The sequence below is a fragment of the Schistocerca serialis genome, chromosome 5, assembly GCF_023864345.2.
Source record: "Schistocerca serialis cubense isolate TAMUIC-IGC-003099 chromosome 5, iqSchSeri2.2, whole genome shotgun sequence".
NCBI lineage: Eukaryota > Metazoa > Arthropoda > Insecta > Orthoptera > Acrididae > Schistocerca > Schistocerca serialis.
The window spans coordinates 245,124,385-245,142,417 of NC_064642.1; the positions used below are offsets into that span (position 1 = coordinate 245,124,385).

The window sequence follows — 18,033 nt, forward strand, 5'->3', positions numbered from 1 at the left end:
GTGAATGTGTACCAAAGTAGAATATCACAAGTAGTTTTGAACAATTTAAGGGGAAGTACACAAACATCTGAAATACTTGTGACATGAGTTAGTTAAAAGAAACTAACTTCTGTTGCTAAGCAGAGTTATTGATGTTTGATTGAGAGAAGTTAATGAGGAGCCAAAAACTTTTTACAAGTGAGAAAACAAACTGTTTAATTTCAGTAACATCAGTTCTGATCATTAAATACAAGGTGGAGAAAAATTGTGTCACGAAATTTTAACCCTAGATAGTTGGGTCGGCCCTGAAAAGGGCCTTTTCTGTAGCTAGGACATTGTTTACTTAAAGCAGTTGCTCGAACTGTCAATCCTCTGACATGACACAAGCTTCATAACATCAAATGGTGTTTTGCTAAACTCTTTCAAAGATTTCTGGCATTGCCCTGATGTAACTGGCAGCATGTTGAATGCGATCCATTAATTCCTCTTCATTTCTAGGTGGTTCATGTCTGGGTTGGTGAACAAGAACCTTGAAGCATCCCCACAGGAAAAATTCTGGTGGCGTGAGGTCTGGTGATCGCAGGGGCCACGTCCTTCGAGCAACTCTGCCAATTACCCAGCTGCTGAAGAGTTCATTTAAATATCTGCGCACAGCACGACTGTTATGTGCGGGTGCCCCATCATGCTGCGACCACATGCGTAGCCGTATGTCCAGAGGAACATCTTCCAGCAGGCCGGGTAGAGTTTCTTGCAAAAAGTGAAGGTAATTTGACCCGGCAGGTCGAGGAGGTAGTCCATAAACACAAACCACATCTCGTCGTTCTTCAAACGAATAATGTGCCACCATGCTTCCTTTATCACTAAATCGCAGGGGATGTGTGTGTATGCCCCGAAGTGAAGCTTATGTGCTAATGCCTCTGACTTGAGGTGGAGACAAACAGCAAGACCTATACGACCCATGTTCATATGACGTTGGGGCAGTTACGGGGCAAGGGACGTTTGTATGTGTGAACCGACAACCATAGTGCTGCCCGTCAACCAACGTACAGCTAATCGGAGCGCGTGGCACCAAGTTTCTATAGTTTAAAAATAGTGCATTTTCAACCAACACAACAGTAGTAATTTTGGCTCCTACTGGCATCAGCTATCCAGGGTTAAAATTTTGTGACAATTTTTCTCCACCATGTATAGTTCCATACACATATAGGCTGAAGCGTGCATGGTTCAGTTTAATAGCTATCTGTGTACTTACGTAAAAAACCCTTTTCACACATCCGATTGCCATAAACTTGACTGAAGCTTTTAATTATTTAAAGAAGTAAAAAAGGAGTTCTACCTGTGACACTGTGTGACTCCATTCATAATTTTTTATATTGAAATAAAAGTGAACATTGAGCAGAGGTGTTACAAAACAACAGATAGCAACAAACAAAAACAGCAGTTTTATTTACCTGTACATCACTTTCATGAGGACATGCCTTGGTATTACAATTTAAGGATAACAATTACACAATTCATACATACAGGCATTCATATGCATACAGGTCCAGTTTGACGAGGACGGGTAGTTGGCCCTGGCCGTGTAGTAGCAACCAAGCCAACAGATGCCTGAAGTAATTTAAGCAAAGCACAGTAAATAATGTAAAAGGTCAGTTGGTGCTATACTGTTCATTCATTTCTCACTACTGGTCACTGCATACACTATACACATTTTTGCTTCATAAGTTAACACAACACACACTATCAGCTGACATTGGGGACCACGATGACAATATTTGGTTTCCACTTTGTGTATCACAACTTCATATTTGCTAGCCTGGAGAACTGAGTCAGCATCCATCTATAATGAGTGAGATGTTAGGCTCAGAAAGAGGTTAAGGGGTTAGTATTATACTTTGCGCAGCCTCGGGAGTCAGGTTTTCAGTGGGGAAAAAAAAAATGCTACTTTGTGTTATTAAGTACTCCTTCACTGTACAGAAAGTCTTGTTTAACAGGTACTTTTTAACAGGTTTTTAAAGTAAGTTCATTTTAGTAATCTCTTCAATATCCTTTGGTAATTTACTGTATAGCATTACTCCTTGGTAAAAAATGCCCTCTTTAGTGCTAAATGTACGTTCAGTCTAGGTTTTGTTCCATGATCATGAACAGACGTGTTTGAGCTGCAATTATTGATTGGTAAATGTACTCACGAAGCACAGTCAAAGTTTCCAGTGTTTCAAACAGATACTTGCAAGAACCTTGGTTTTTTTAACAATAACTTTTGGTTATGATCCTTGTGATGCTTTTTTTCAGTCTGGACATTGTTGCTCATATTTTGTTCCCCAGAAAAGAAGTCCATAGTTAATAACAGAGTGAACAGTATGTAACACAAAGACGCAGACTGCTGCACACTGATGACAAGACTAAGGGCATAACATGCTGATGACATTATGTCTGCTAGTATCTTTGAGAGTTCACACCACTTCAAACACGAATCAATATTCAGTCCCACAAATTGTGTCTGCTATGCTGTCTATAGCATCATTTTCCCTTTTCAAACTGAAATTCATGGCATTTGTTTTCTTAATGTTCCACGTCATGTTACTGATGCTAAGAAATTGTGCAAGGAGTTCACTTGTTTTCTCAGTGACTACAATGGTGCTGTCATCTGCAAACAGAATTTTTTGCCACAATTAAGTGCTTAAGCACAATTAAGTGCTCAACCAGTTTAAATCACAGCTTCAGAAATCTCACATTCTGCTCAATCTTTCCATCGACCAGTGATCTAGCGACTTTTTTTGGTACTATACTATGACCTCTCTTAGCATTTTTAATGCATTATGGATTTTATAATAAAAATAGCTGTGAAATATGGATTGAAATACCTTCTAGAGTGCAGGTCAAATGTAACAATGGCAACTAATAATAATAAATAAGTAAATAAAAAACTGAAATCATGATTCTGTCCAATTCTTGACCTTTTGCTCATCCTGTGATTTAGTGACCTCTAATGATACTACCTCCAAGTGTGAGGGTACGGAACTTTTCATACTTAAATTCAGCATTTTTTCCTCAATAGCCACAGGTGTGAAGTTTTCTGTACCCTTATTGTCTTTAAATGAGTGAATGTGTAGTTTATTAGTGTTACGTTAAAGATTACGCACTTTAAACAATATAGCTTGGCAATACGTATTTTTTATACGTATAATAAGTCTCAGCACAAATGTATGTTTGTGTTGTTTCATTATTTGTTTGAAGTATGCCTTGGGCAGCATGCAGTGGTTGGAGTTCAACAGCAGATGCCTTTGCATCATGGCAAGTACAGCAGAGAGTTTCCAATGCAGTATGAAGCACATAAGGGGCCTCCGCTCAGAATAAGCAACCTGAAGATTCTTTGTGGAAAAACATTCATCAATAATGTATATCAAAAATGTTCTGTAAAATAACTGTAAATCATTTTAGTGTAATTCTGATATCCATACTGAAAGTATGTTTGAACATGTTCATTCAAAAAACATACATGGATTTAGAATCCAGTGGAAACTTAAAGTATACAAAAGAAAAAGTAAATGAGTAATGCACTCAAGCTGAATATATTTCAAGAATATTTTTATAAGTTTGCCACACAGAGCCCTCTCACAAGTTGGGTCTTTCTGCTGTAATTTATTCTTGTGATATCAATTACAGTCGGTTTACCACAATAATTTTTTTTTTTAAATTTGCAAACTGATTAAAATTTGGTAGCATTTTTACCCGTTATTCTAATACGTAAACACAGTTTGAAATTCACATTTGCATTCCACTTGCTAAATCATTATGATCTCTTATACACAAATGAAACGTTGCACAGGCTTCATTCAAATAAGATCTGTTTGGGGACAACATTTTCACCTTGCTATCCTTACTTAAAAATCAGCAAGATGTTTACATATTTGTACATACTAGTAACTGTGTAAGAACTCTTTATAATCAATTTGTTGAAATACAAAAGGAATTTGTGCAGTGACACAATTTAATGCTATTCCACCTGTGTTTCATGAAACTGTCAAAGTTAACCAGGACAAAAAATTGCTCCTTGTGGCTAGTGTGCAGTTTTTTGCTTACCCTTTGCAATCATTCTGCACGAGTCAAATGTCACATGAGTGTTCATCAAACACACCTGAGAGCATTGGGAACACACTATTCTGTTCAGACGCGAGTACCATCTGCCCAGCCCTAGCTAATGCTATTGGAAAAGTCATATCTGCATCAGAAAAAGTATTGGCCCCAATATGATACTCTGACTCCCTAATGATTCTAGTTTATTTAGTGGAAGCTTATAGTCAACAGTGTCAAGAGCTATGTGACCCCTCAAGTTTTCTTGTCACAATTGATTAATGGTGCGCTTCCAGGTATTCTCCTGAGAAGTTGTTATTTTCATTTTATGCACAATATTTCAACAACTGACCCAGCTGCCTTCTTCAGATGTTGTAAGTTTTGCCATTATATATTCTCGCTGCCTGGACTCCAGTCAGATTGTGATCTACTGTTGGTCTCTCACTGTTATTTGTAGCCAAATTCTATTTCTGATGCCCACTAGGCCATCTGATGCTCTTATTTTTTTGGAGCTGTCACTGATTCTATGAAACAAAATTCTCACTGTGTCTTCTAACTTTGGTGGATGTGTTAGTGGGTGAGATTTTGATAAATTGAGTGTTGGAGTCAGAGCATTATTTAAAGTGAAACTGAAACAACAACTTGGTAGAAAACCCAGAAGCACACCAGTATCACAAGCCTTAGAAAGGTCTAATAACATGGCTGCAGCACACTTATCCTTGTCAAGAGCATCAAGTACTCATTTTGTGAACTGTCCTACAGCTCATTCTGTATTGCTATCATTTCAGAAGCCAAACTAAGATTCACTTAGAAGGTTTTATTTATTGAAGTAATTCATTAACCTGTCTTTCAAAGTTGATTCTATTGTTTTTGAGAATGATGACAGCTGCATAACGAGGTCAGAAGTTGTCTCTACATTTTGTATTACATTTCTTGAGCAAAACTCTTATACTCTGTATGCATTGTTTCAGCACACATGTTGGTACTTCGTCTACACCTATCATTTTTTTTTTTAATTGTTTGTACCATTTTACTGACTTCATGTTTTGTTGTTGGTAGTAGAAGCATTGTAATTAGAGCACAATCATTTGCAGGTGCTAGGCCTACGAAAATGGTCATTCACATACTTTGTTGACTGGTGTGAATCAATTATTTTATCCCACTCTCTTATCAGTAAATTATTATGCTTTTTTATGTCTCCTTGGTTCCTATTTAATGACATCCCAGACTGTTTTGGTTTTACTCTCTGCATTGTATATTATTTTGTCATGCACCAGTAACAAGAACATTACCGAGGCCAGACAGAATAAGTGTCGCCTAATTCCTGTGCAAAGGGCACAGTATTCCATGGTATTCCATTGCTGTGAAGCATGACATACAGTGTAATTAGTGTGCTGCATTTATTTACAATCAGTATAATGAGAGACTGAGCGTTATGCTGTGCTGAGGTAGGATTCCTTTGTGTGCCATGTTGTAGCAAATACAAAATGGATAACAAGGGCAAGATGACTAATATTGAAAGCGATGAATTAATTAAAGTCGCCACAAAGAAAGAAATGTCTGTAGATTCAGTTTATTCGGAATATGGTTATTCACAAATTAATTTCGGTATGAATAGTACACTAGAAGTACTGACGCAACATTCATTCACACCAATATCAAAAATTAAGCAACAGGAAGTGAAAATGGACAACCCCATGGTAGAGATTTCCCTAGTATGATGTAAGTATGTCTACAGAGTGAAGCCAGTCTTGCAAAAAGAAAAGAAAAAAAGAAAAAAAAAAGGTCAAGAACATACTATGAACAGTTAAAAGAAATTTATGAAAGAAATGCAAATTGCAGGCAAGTACTGCAAAGCAGTTTAAAAAAGAAAAGGAGATTATAATTTAGCATCAGCAAGTAGTAGTTAATAAGCTGAGAAAAGATGTATCAGAGAGCGAAAATATTGCTGTCAGTAACATTGAACAAAACCACAGAAATTTCAAGGACGAGTAGAATGCGAAACACAATGAGAGGGCCTTCGAGGTAAACAACAGCAACAGTGAGATCAGTAGCACATTGTTGCAGTGGAAAATATTTGCACATTCAGTGTACAAAGATCACAAGTCCAGATTTCAAAGTCCAGGAAGTGGCCTTAAAGCAAGATGAGCTAACAGCATATGTTACACAGGTTAACGAGCTGGTGAAAAAAAAGGCACTAAGTGTGTAACCTTCAGCAAGTATAACATGTTACATGATGCCCTTGTGACTGGGCTAAGAACTGAGGCTGCATATTTGACCATACATATTGGTTGCACATCAACAGTGTCGCGCAATGTGAAGACAGATGCACTTCCTACAGAATATTGCTAACAGATTCAACTCCAAATGAGATGTACATTTATTAGAAGCTTTAGAAGTGTGTTGCCACCAGCATGGACAGAGGCAGACATGGTTTTGTATGGAGTTACTTGCATGGACGGAGATGCATACAACTGGGGAATGTAATCAGATGAAAAAGCAAGACTTACCCTACAATGAAACTGCATTTTTTGTAAAGTGTTTGTCAATGTGTACACAGAATAGCATTATCAATCTGCAGTATGATAAGAAATACTAGCTAGAGGCGGATGCAACAGTAACAGAATCCTTGGAAAAGGAATAAGGCAAGAAATGGTACTTATCTATAGCTGATGTCATAAAATTATTTAACTAGATAGATAAGAAATCTACTTGCCAAGCAGTGGCAGAACACACACATAAAAGACTGTTGTGACTGGCAAGCTTTTGGAGCCAGTGGCTCCTCCTTCAGGCAGAAGGGTTGAACGGGAAGAAAGAAGTGTGAAGGGAAAGGATGGAGAGGTCTAGGAAAAGGGGTAGATTTTAGGAAAGTCACCCAAAACCATCAGTCAGGGGATACTTACCATACGGGATGAGAAGGAAAGACTGACTGTTGGAGACTGCATCAGATGAGATCTGAAAACCTGAGAGCTTCAAGGTGGAAGACAGAGTAATACGCAAGACAGAGATTACTACTAAAACATCGTGCACGAGTTAATAAGAGTGACAAGCTAAGTGCATTGTACGTAACAGAAGTGGGAGGGTGCAGTGAAAAATAGATGCAAAAGACAATGAAAAATATAGGAAATTAAAACAACAAATGGCAGTCTTCCACCCCAAAGCTCTCAGGTTTTCAAATCTCGTCCAATGCAGTGACCAACAATCAGTCTTTCCTTCTCATCCCGTACGGTAAGTCTCCCCTGACCTGTGGTTCTGGGTGACTTTCCCAAACTCTACCCCTTTTCCCAGACCTCACCAGTCCTTTTCCTTCACCTTCAACCCTTCTGCCTGAAGAAGGAGGCCTGGTTTGAAAGCTTGCCAACCACAACAGTCTTTTCTGCCACTGCTTGGTGAGTACATTTTTTATCTATCCAATTAAATAATTTTATCAATAATTGATATAAAATGGGGTCACGAGACATCTACAATCCGAAGTATGAAGACAGTTAAATCCGAAGTATGAAGACAGTTATGAGAGCCCTTATCAATAAAGTTGATTGGGTGAGACAATTTTTACATCAAACAGAAAGTGATGACACACAAAGGAGATACAGAACTTTTAGAGACTCACAGCAATAATAATAATAATAATTTATTTTTATTATTATTATTACTACTGCTACTACTACTACTACTGCTACTACTACTACTACTACTACTGCTACTACTACTACTACTATTACAGTACAGATCTGAGTGAAATCATTACAGATCTGAGTGAGATTATTACAAACAGGTGCATAAGCAGAACTAGAGACAACAATGTAATCACTGACAACAATTTCAAGAAAGATTTTATGGTTACAGAGACAGTGAATTTCATCAAAGACCTAGGCAGGAGAATAATAATGATAGCAGATGAAACCTGGCACAAGAGCAATTTTATGAACGAAGACCACCAAACGAACAGAGACAAGAAATGAATGATGTGTGGGGGAATGATTAATAGTTTGGAATAGGATCAGATTCAGAGCTTGGCAGAAAGGGTCATTACTTTCTACAAACCATATAAACAAGGAGGTGATGCTCAAGCAGAAGCAAGTTATCACGATCAAGCCAGAGGTCCGAGTGAGGAGCAAGAAGAATTACTTTATAAAGAAGCTAGAACAGTATTATCATTAGAGCAAAGAAGGGTGGAGAAGAATTCTCAAATTCTGGAAGACAGGTGTCTGTAATGGCAAGAAGTTTTTATGGGCTACTTTTTAAGAGAGCTGCAGATACTTCTGAATTACCAGGAAGCAGGTATAAAATTTTAGGAGCTATGGAAGTACCATATAAGCCCACCAGGAAACAAGTATCATTGGAAGCTGAAATTGGCGAATCTAAATACATTGTTGATGGCATAGTGATTCCACAACTTTGTGAGCCGACAGTTGTAGGTGGTGACAGGATGTCTGAGCATGGAATAGATTTTAATGTTGTTAAACAAGCCATGGAGATTAATAATGAAGAGTGTGTACAATGAATATTGTTAGTGGAAAGATGATTGCTATGACACTAACTTTGGCAGAATTTGTGAAATAAGAATAGAAGATCTGCAAATTGCTCAAGAAGTAGGGATGAAATGCATGACAACACCTTTGTAAAAGAACTGTTCAAGAAAATGTGACACCATATCTCAGTTGAAGAAGTACAAAAACTGACTACTATTTTAGTTTAAATTGGGGAGTCAGAAGAATAGGAAAGATATCTGCTTTTTTTAATTAAAAAAAAAAAAAAAAAAAAAAAAAAAAAAAAAAAAAAAAACCCACACACACACACACACACACACACAAGAAGGAAACTCATACTGTGTACTCAGGTACTTCTATTGAGTACTTATCACTTCATTTTCCTCAATCTGCAGTACTTAATAACTTTTTTTGACTTGGCAAATAATAGAGAGAAGAAAAGGGAAAAGAGAAGAAGGAAATGGAAACCAAAAGAAAGAAAACATTATTCAAGAAACAGCAAGGAGTAGCCTCTCACAAGTCAGCAAAACTGCAGAGCAGTTGAGAACCACAAAAACAAGATTGACAATATATCTAGGTTTTGGACAAAAACTTCCTTCACCGGTAAGTAATAATACACACATTCACTTATACACACTCACTATTACATTTTCCCAGCCAACTACATTGCCCTCGGCTACAGCCTGACTGGGGTGACAGGCTAAGGCTTTGTAAGATGGAGTGAGGGAGAGGACAAAGGGTGGTTGACAGCTGGGACTGCTCCCTCCTTATACCACACTTACTCCTAACAGGTTGTCACATGGGTTGTAACCCTGTGGAATACCCAAGTGCAAGACATGTCTGATACATCCACCTAGGACATCCTATTCCAGTCCTGTCACACACATATCCTACTGTATCAGACAACAAGCTACCAACGAAAGCAATGACATCACATACCAACATGGCTGTAACTTTTGCACAGCATTTTACATGGGGCCATATTAATGAATGGCCACTAATGGACTGTGGCCAAGAACAATGTTGGCCACTCTGTGGCAGAGCACAACATGCTCAACTTCAAGGACTGCTTCACATCCTGTGGAACCTAAATTCTCTCCTCAACATCAGCTTACCCAAGTTAAATAGATGGGAATTGTCCTACAGCACACTCTTTGATGCCATAATCCTCCACACTTCTATCGTTGCTAACACTTGTCTCGTACCCACCTCCAACTTGTTAGCTAACACCCTGTTATGACAAACTTATCTTGGGAGGGGAGTATAAATGCACATGGATTTACCTGAATTGATTTTGACCCATTGGTTGTAGTCTAGAAAATGACTGGACACTACTGCAAAACACTTCCTATTATTTTTAAAAAAAGTCTGAGATCTTTGCAGACTTGTTAACTGCAATATAAGTAAATGAATGAATGCAGCTGGAGTTGATTATATCAAATGAGCTGGGCAACACGATCAATGAATGGAGAGAGAAACCGTTAAGCTGATTCTCCCACTCTCTTCTGCCCCAGGCAATCGCAGTTTCTCAATATAGAGATCAATCAGGCTGTGCCATTGTAAGAAACACACACACACACACACACACACACACACACACACACACACACACACACACACAGAGAGAGAGAGAGAGAGAGAGAGAGAGAGAGAGAGAGAGAAGAGACTCTAGTCCTCCCTGAATTTTTTTTACAGAATTTATGTTAGTCTACGTTATATTGAGACACTGTTGACAAACTTACTTCAGTCCCTGCCCCATGTCACGCAGCACCTCCCGTGGCTGCCTATGAGAGCTGGAAAGACCATGCGTCTCTAGTTCTCGAAGCCTTTTATTATAACTTTCCAACTTTTTCTGCAGTTGTGAAATGGACTGAGCTGATTTCTGATTCTTCTTCTCAAAGACTGCCTTGATTCTTGGTAGCTGGTGCTTATCAGCATTGGCAGCTAGTTTCAAATATTCATTTACATTGTCTGTAAGACAAACAAATGCATAAATTCCTATACATTCTAGCCCTAAGAGGCAGAGTAATACAAATTATAAAATGGTAAACAAAGTTTAAGACAAACTCTTCAACCTATGTTTACTAAGTGTGTCTGTATCAGCATGTTATACTATCTACTCCTTAAAAGTAGGTGTTAATTAAGACTGTATAGGTACAAACCATCTCGCGTTGTTTGTTCATCACGAATCATTTCCTTTGTCCGACCAATCTTGGACTGCATGTGTTCAATGGCAGCTCTTGTTCTTGAGAGATCAGACATACTATGCCCATCAACTTCATCACCTGACAGTGCTGCTGTTACATGTTCTGATGAACCATTGGATAACATTGATGTAGAGGGATGGTACAGCTCCTGTAAGATTATACACTGGCACATTAGAATATCAAATGCATTTTCAATATCATCACTCCTCAACTTTAATAGCAGGAAAAGAAGTGCTAATAACACCACTGCACACATCTCTATTTTCCCACTCCTGACTTCTATCAACATATTCAAAAATGTGCAACACTAACAAATACAGCAATAACATTTATGTCTATGGTGGCTCCAGGAAATAATGTCACTACTTTTTTTTCCAATCTTCCTCCTTTGTTGTGTCCATTTGCTCTTTGTAGAAAGTTCTTCACCTTTAGCAACACATCCTGATTGACATTATCCTATCCTCTGTCACCTCCTCCAAGACTTCCTTCCTTCTACTCTAACTTTGGAAATGGACTGTGTTCCAGAAGCTTAAACTTCAATAGTTATTTTTGAGAAAGGGATTTTTTACACACATGCATAATTTTGGCTGACTCATCATTTTAATCATTTTTATTTCTATCTATAAACAACAGCTGAATGAAAATGATATTAAACAATATGAATGTTTAGTGATTGCACATAACCAGTCAAAAAAGCAATGTAATTATTAATTGTCAAATTTTTTGAATAAAAAGAAGGAAAACAGAGTAATGAAATAAGATATGATAAGCAAAAGATTAAAAATGTTAACATAAAAAAAAGAAAATAACAAGGAACTCCAACTTTTAGAGAAGGTGTAGATTCAGCTATCCGGAGAAAATAAAAACTTTGAGGAATAGAGGATTTGAAGGAGAATGAGTAACATAGGATGGGAATGCATAACTTTCAATATGAGGAAAATTATGCATATACTCATAAATCCAGCAGCTGGAAGCCGTATATCTTTTAGAATAACTGAGCTGTATATCTTTTAGAATAAAATTCAGTCGCCAGTTGCAAATATATTACGCTTTACCAGTTTCAACAAATTAATTTGCCATCTTCAGAAGCCTACAAAATTAGGGATGTTATAAATCTTTAGACCTTGGTTCTTCATTTATATGAAGTATAAGAAGTATACAAGAGGAGGCCCAAAAATAACTGGAATTTAACAGTTGCACATGCACACTTCGTAGTTACGCATTCTGCTGCTAGGTAGTTTTAGTTTGAGGTCTCCTACATCACTCAGTAATAAGTTGGCATCAGTCAGAATTAAGTAGTTAGTTTGTGGTGTTCATAGTTTGTGTTACTATTTCAACCTTTCGGCAATTAATGACATGGTCAACAAGGAGGAGCAAAGAGTTTGTGTGAAACTGTGTTTTCTGTTATGGAGAACTGTAGCTGAGACTACTGGGATGCTTCAGCACGCCTTTACTGATGAAGCTTTGGGAAAATTGCAGGTCTACGAGTGGGTTTCTTATTTCTAACCTGGCAACATGTCAACTGAAGACACATCACACCCCAGTTGTCCTTCGACAGGAAGAAATGATGGAAACAATGCCACAATCAAACATCCAATTGATGATGACCATCCAGGGACCATTGATCAAATCTCAGAGGAAACTAAAGGGTCGTGGAGCATGGTCTAGCAAATTTTAACCAAAAATTTGCACATGAGAAAGGTGTCTGCAAAATTTGTTCCTCGCTTGCTCACAGATGACCAAAGAGAAAAACGTGTGAATGTTTACCACGACATGAAGACTGAAGTGCAGAACAACCCAAATTTTCTTAAAAGAACTGTGGCTGGGGATGAGAGTTGGTGCTATGGCTATGATCCAGAGTCAAACCAAGCATTCAGCCAGTGGAAAACTTAAACATTACCATGGCTCAAGAAAGAATGTCAAGTGTGATATAGTGTGAAAACAATGTTTATTTGTCATTTGATGTCAATGAAATTGTCCACAAGGAGTTCGTTTCTCTGGGACAAACAGTTATGCGATGAATACAGCCAGACCATTGGAGAAATGGGAGCTCACCTGATCTGGCTTTGCCCCTCCACCCCCACCCCCCTCCCCAGATGAAGCAAACTCTGAAAGGAAAGATATTCAGTGATGTGGATGACATCAAAGAAAACACACTAACAGCATTGAAAAGCATTCTGCAGCATGAGTTCCAGAACTGCTTTCAGCTGCGGCAAAAGTGTTGGAACAAGTGCATCATTAATGCATATGGAGAATACTTTGAAAGGGAAAAAGGACTATGAATGTAGAGTTCAATAAACATGCAAAATAACAAAAATCCTGGTTATTTTTGCTCTCCCCCCCCCCCTCCCCCCCTGCCCCAGTCATATTACATATTATTGGTTTAGCCCATGTCAATATCTCCTTCACAGAAGCATAATGCTATATAACTGCTTCAGTTTCAATGGTCAGCAATATCACCAAGCTTGCTATTGAGAATTGCCTTGCTAGATTTCTACTTGACATTTTTCTTAATTCCCACCCCACTCTAAACAATAGCATTTATTTCTACAGATGATACGTTGTGATACTGTCACTGTATTACAGGGAGATGTGAAGAACGTCAAATCACTTCGTGGGTCACTAAACTGCTTCTACCCTAAAATTAAATTTACATATGAAATACAAAATCAACATGAAGAACTGAGTTTTCTGGACCTGAAACCATGTTTAGTATAATGGTAAAATTACCTTTGTTATTTACAGGAAACTCATCACAACAGATACCATCATTCATGCCTATTCTTGCTGCCCCTTTAAGCACAATTGGCATTCTTTCACACTATGACCGACAGTATTATTGAGGTGCTTCCAACCCCTTCTGCTACTATTACGCAACTTAGTAACTTAAAGGTATATAGCAGTCAAAAATGGGCATCAAGCAGTCCTTGTACAAAAACTTTATAATAATAAAAGCAACAAGAATATAAATTCCTCTACACTCAATAAAAATGGCATTACCATTAAGAAATGCATAACTACCCCATTTCTAGGTGACATTTTGTATTGTGTACATAATTTATTTAAAAAATATGACACCACTGTGTCCTTTACCACCAATAACATCACAAGTTGCTCTTTATACACAATGAGGAACCTCCAACTGACAAATTTCTCACAACTGGCGTATATAAAACACCATGTAAACATGTTCAAGTTTTCATATAGTACTAGCAGGTAGGGCATTTAAGACCCACTTCTGTGGGCACTTTCTCAACAAAGACAGTAAGAATTCATGTTAGTTAACTTTTGGAGAACATCTCAAAATAGAGAAACACATTCTTTCTCCTAAATCCTTGCTTAAAACTGAAATTTTGCAGATATGTGACAAGCGCTACAAAAATGGACCTTTTACAACAATTTGAAATATATAAACATTCCCACCTAAATTCAAAATATTCCTTGAATGATCAACTTGATTAAAAAAATAAAAAAACAGACACTGTTTTGACCACATACCACCTCCTACAAAATGTGAAAATTTGCCCATTCCCTTTATATACTAGAACTATGTGCCATGTTTTTTCCCCAAATGTACTATATATAACTTCTTTATACACCTGGGTTATACTTTTATACCATTTTATATATGTTCCTTGCTGCTAGCATAATAGCTTGACATGTACATAGTTGTGATTCAGTCACCGTAAGTTGTCAGTCTGAGTTATATTATAGTAATCACATACAATATGTACATTTCTGGACATATCATTGAATTATGAATCTACGAAGAAGATACTGACATCTGCTAAACCAGTACTAAGTAAGTTACTGTAATACATTGCTTATACTTCACATAAATTTATAGCCAAGGGCTAAAGACTTATGATATTCCTAATTTTGTAGGCTTCTGAAGACGGCAAATTAATTTGTCAGAACCAGTAAAGCATAATAAGAATATATTTGCAATTGATTACTGAATTTCATTCTAAAAAAATTTAAGTGAATACTATTTTCAGGTGTATGGACTCAATGTAAAACTGTTAGTGTATACAGACATAACCTTGTATTCCTAACAGGAAACCGATAATTTCTGATTTATATAGTAATGTATGAATTTTTTTTTTACTGATAGGAAAAGTATAGTTACTGCAATCTTGTATGTAAATAGATATGTGAACTAGAACTATGGCAATGTACAAACTCTGCTTGTTATATGTACAACAAATAAGTAAAGTAAATTAATTTCACAACTTACAAATTACACATTGGTTTGTAGTAATCTTATTTCCTTTTCATTTAATACTTCTTTCTCGAGTTTCAAAGATTTAGAAACAGGAAATTACTTTTGCAGACATTTTGACTGTTGCCCTCAATTGTCTTAAGAAGCAAAAGTTTTACTGACATTTGTATTCTCTTTTCTCTTTTGTCTTATTTCCTTTTCAAATTATTAATAGTGCATATCTTGTTGAGCATTTGCGTTATTCACTCTTACATTTCTGATCTTTGGAAAGTTTCGATTCCGTCCACATCTTTGGAATCTCTGCAACTTTCCTCTAATTTTCTAAAGCCTCATTGTACTTATCAAACAATTATAAGCAGTCTTCATTTTACCACTTATCACTGCCAGGTAGACACATAATTTTGATTTTTCATCAAGTTTTTATTTTGGACTTCAATTTTAAATTGAACATGAATAAAATATTATGACTGTTTTCAAACTGAGGCAGTTGTTTATTAAGAATTGTGTCTAAGGGTGTGTCTCAAAATTAATTATTTTGTCCTTAAAACCATACTAACCAACATGTGAAATTTGCAAAGCTTTCAACAATCCTATGCATCTGTCATCACTTACAGTATCCTATGTTTCAATGCTTTGTCCTCTATTGTAGGTTACCACCATCAAGACGTCTGTTCTAGTTACAGTACAGTTATAAATGTAATTACTGTGTCTCCATGACAATCATCACCATATGACAAGGAAGCTACTAAAGTAATGTTGTCAGGGGAGAAAGAGTTTTTAAGAGATTTAATTGGCTAATACTATAAAAATAAATGGAAGCAGCTACATCAATGTAGCAATGCTACTGCTATGTTGTTATTTTTGTTGTTGTTGTTGTTGTTGTTGTTGTTGCAGTCTTCAGTCCAGAGACTGGTTTGATGCAGCTCCCTCCGCTACTCTATCCTGTGCGAGCCTCTTCATCCCCGAATAACTACTGCAACCTATATCCTTCAGAATCTGCTTATTGTATTCATCTCTTCATCTCCCTCCACGATTTTTACTCTCCATGCTTCCCTCCAATACCAAATTGGTAATACCTTGATGTCTCAGAACATTTCCTACCAACCGATCCCATGTTCCAGTCAAGTTGTGCCACAAATTCCTCTTTTCCCCAATTCTACTCAGTACCTACTCATTAGTTACATGATCTATCCATCTTCTTCTGTAGCACCACGTTTAGAAATCTTCTGTTCTCTTCTCGTCTACATGTTTATCATCCATGTTTCATTTCCATACATATACCTTCAGAAAAGACTTCCTAACACTCAAACCTATATACAATGTTAACAAATTTCTCTTCTTCAGAAATGCTTTCCTTGCCATTGCCAGTCTACATTTTATATCCTCTGTACTGCGACCAACATCAGTTATTTTGCTACCCAAACAGCGAAACTCATCTACTACTTTAGGTGCCTCATTTCCTAATCTGACTCCCTCAGCATCACCTGATTTAATTAGACTACATCCCATTATCCTCGTTTTGCTTTTGTTGATGTTCATCTTACATCCTCCTTTCAAGACACTGTCCATCCCGTTCAGCTGCTCTTCCAGGTTCTTTGCTGTCTCTGACAGAATTACAATGTTGTTGGCAGACCTCAAAGTTTTTATTTCTTCTCTGAGGATTTTAATTCCTACTCCAAATTTTTCTTTTGTTTCCTTCACTGCTTGCTCAATGTATAGATTGAATAAAATCGGGGATAGGCTAAAATCCTGTCTCACTCTCTTCCCAACCACTGCTTCCCTTTCATACCCCTCAACTCTTATAACTTCCATCTGGTTTCTGTACAAGTTTTAAATAGCCTTTGGCTCCCTGTATTTTATCCCTGCCACATTCAGAATTTGAAAGAGAGTATTCCAGTCAACATTGTCAATAGCTTTATCTAAGTCTACAAATGCTAGAAATGCTGGTTTACCTTTCTTTAGCCCATCTCCTAAGATAAGTGGTAGGGTCTCCCAAGGTCAGCTTCTATTAGTTTTTCCATTCATCCATAAAGAATTCATGTTAGTATTTTGGAACTGTGACTTATTAAACTGATAGTTCAGTAATTTGTCAAACACTCGCCTGAAGATGGCTGTAAGGTTGTCAGCCGAAATATCGTGGAAAGAAGTCGATGAGATCCGGCTGCAATCCCGAAATCTTGTGGAGTATTTCTAATGTTATAATGTCTACTCCCAGGGCCTTGTTTTGACTTAGGTATTTCAGCACTCTGTCAAATTCTTCATGCAGTATCATATCTCCCATTTCATCTTCATCTATGTCCTTTCCCATTTCCATAATACTGCCCTCAAGTACATCACCCTTGCATAAACTCTCTATATACTCCTTCCACCTATCTGCTTTCCCTTCTTTGCATAGGATTGGTTTTCCATCTGTGCACTTGATATTCATATTCTTGATATTCATGTTCTTTTCTCCAAAGATCTCTTTAATTTTCCTGTAGGCAGTATCTACCGTATTTACTCGAATCTAAGCCGCACTTTTTTTCCGGTTTTTGTAATCCAAAAAACAGCCGGCAGCTTAGAATCGATTGCAAAGTAAGTGGAAATTCTGTAAGATATTGCTAGGCGCCGCCACATCTAACTTCTGCCGTTGAATATATGTAGCGCCACACAGGCATACTTTGCAGGCACAAAGATAAATACTGGTGCCAAAACCTCTGTGTCAGTAAATAAATTTAAAAAAAGGGTGGAAGACGAGTTTTTTCTCCGCCCCGAGTTTCGCCCACTGCATTTTCATACATTATCCAACGAAATAAATACAAATTCCGTATTGTTCATCTTCGAATGCAGCAGCATTTCAAAGTACTACGAAAATCCAACTGGCATGACTGTTTGGGATGTTTGTCAATATGGCCAACTCTACGTTCTGAATTTTTTCCTATCTGTGAGAAGAGATGGTTGCTAATAGGAACTTTTATAAATTGTGAATCACATGCAGGATTCTCGTCACCATAAGAACAATATGAATATAAACATTCTGCCATGTATTGTTTCGTGTTTGCTGCTATCTCATTTAAATCCT

At 37.3% G+C, this 18,033-nt stretch overlaps 1 protein-coding gene across 3 annotated transcripts in view; it reads right to left on the reverse strand.

The window, feature by feature from the left end:
• LOC126482296 (transmembrane and coiled-coil domains protein 2) overlaps window positions 1–18,033 on the reverse strand; it is a 183,931-nt gene that overhangs the window by 92,621 nt on the left and 73,277 nt on the right. For all 3 annotated transcript variants that reach the window (XM_050106307.1, XM_050106306.1, XM_050106305.1), the window contains exons 5-6: window positions 10,706–10,898; window positions 10,286–10,514 (exon numbers count right to left, since the gene is read on the reverse strand). In XM_050106307.1, the coding sequence (XP_049962264.1) occupies window positions 10,286–10,514; window positions 10,706–10,898 (422 nt within the window). The remainder of the gene's footprint in view (window positions 1–10,285; window positions 10,515–10,705; window positions 10,899–18,033) is intronic.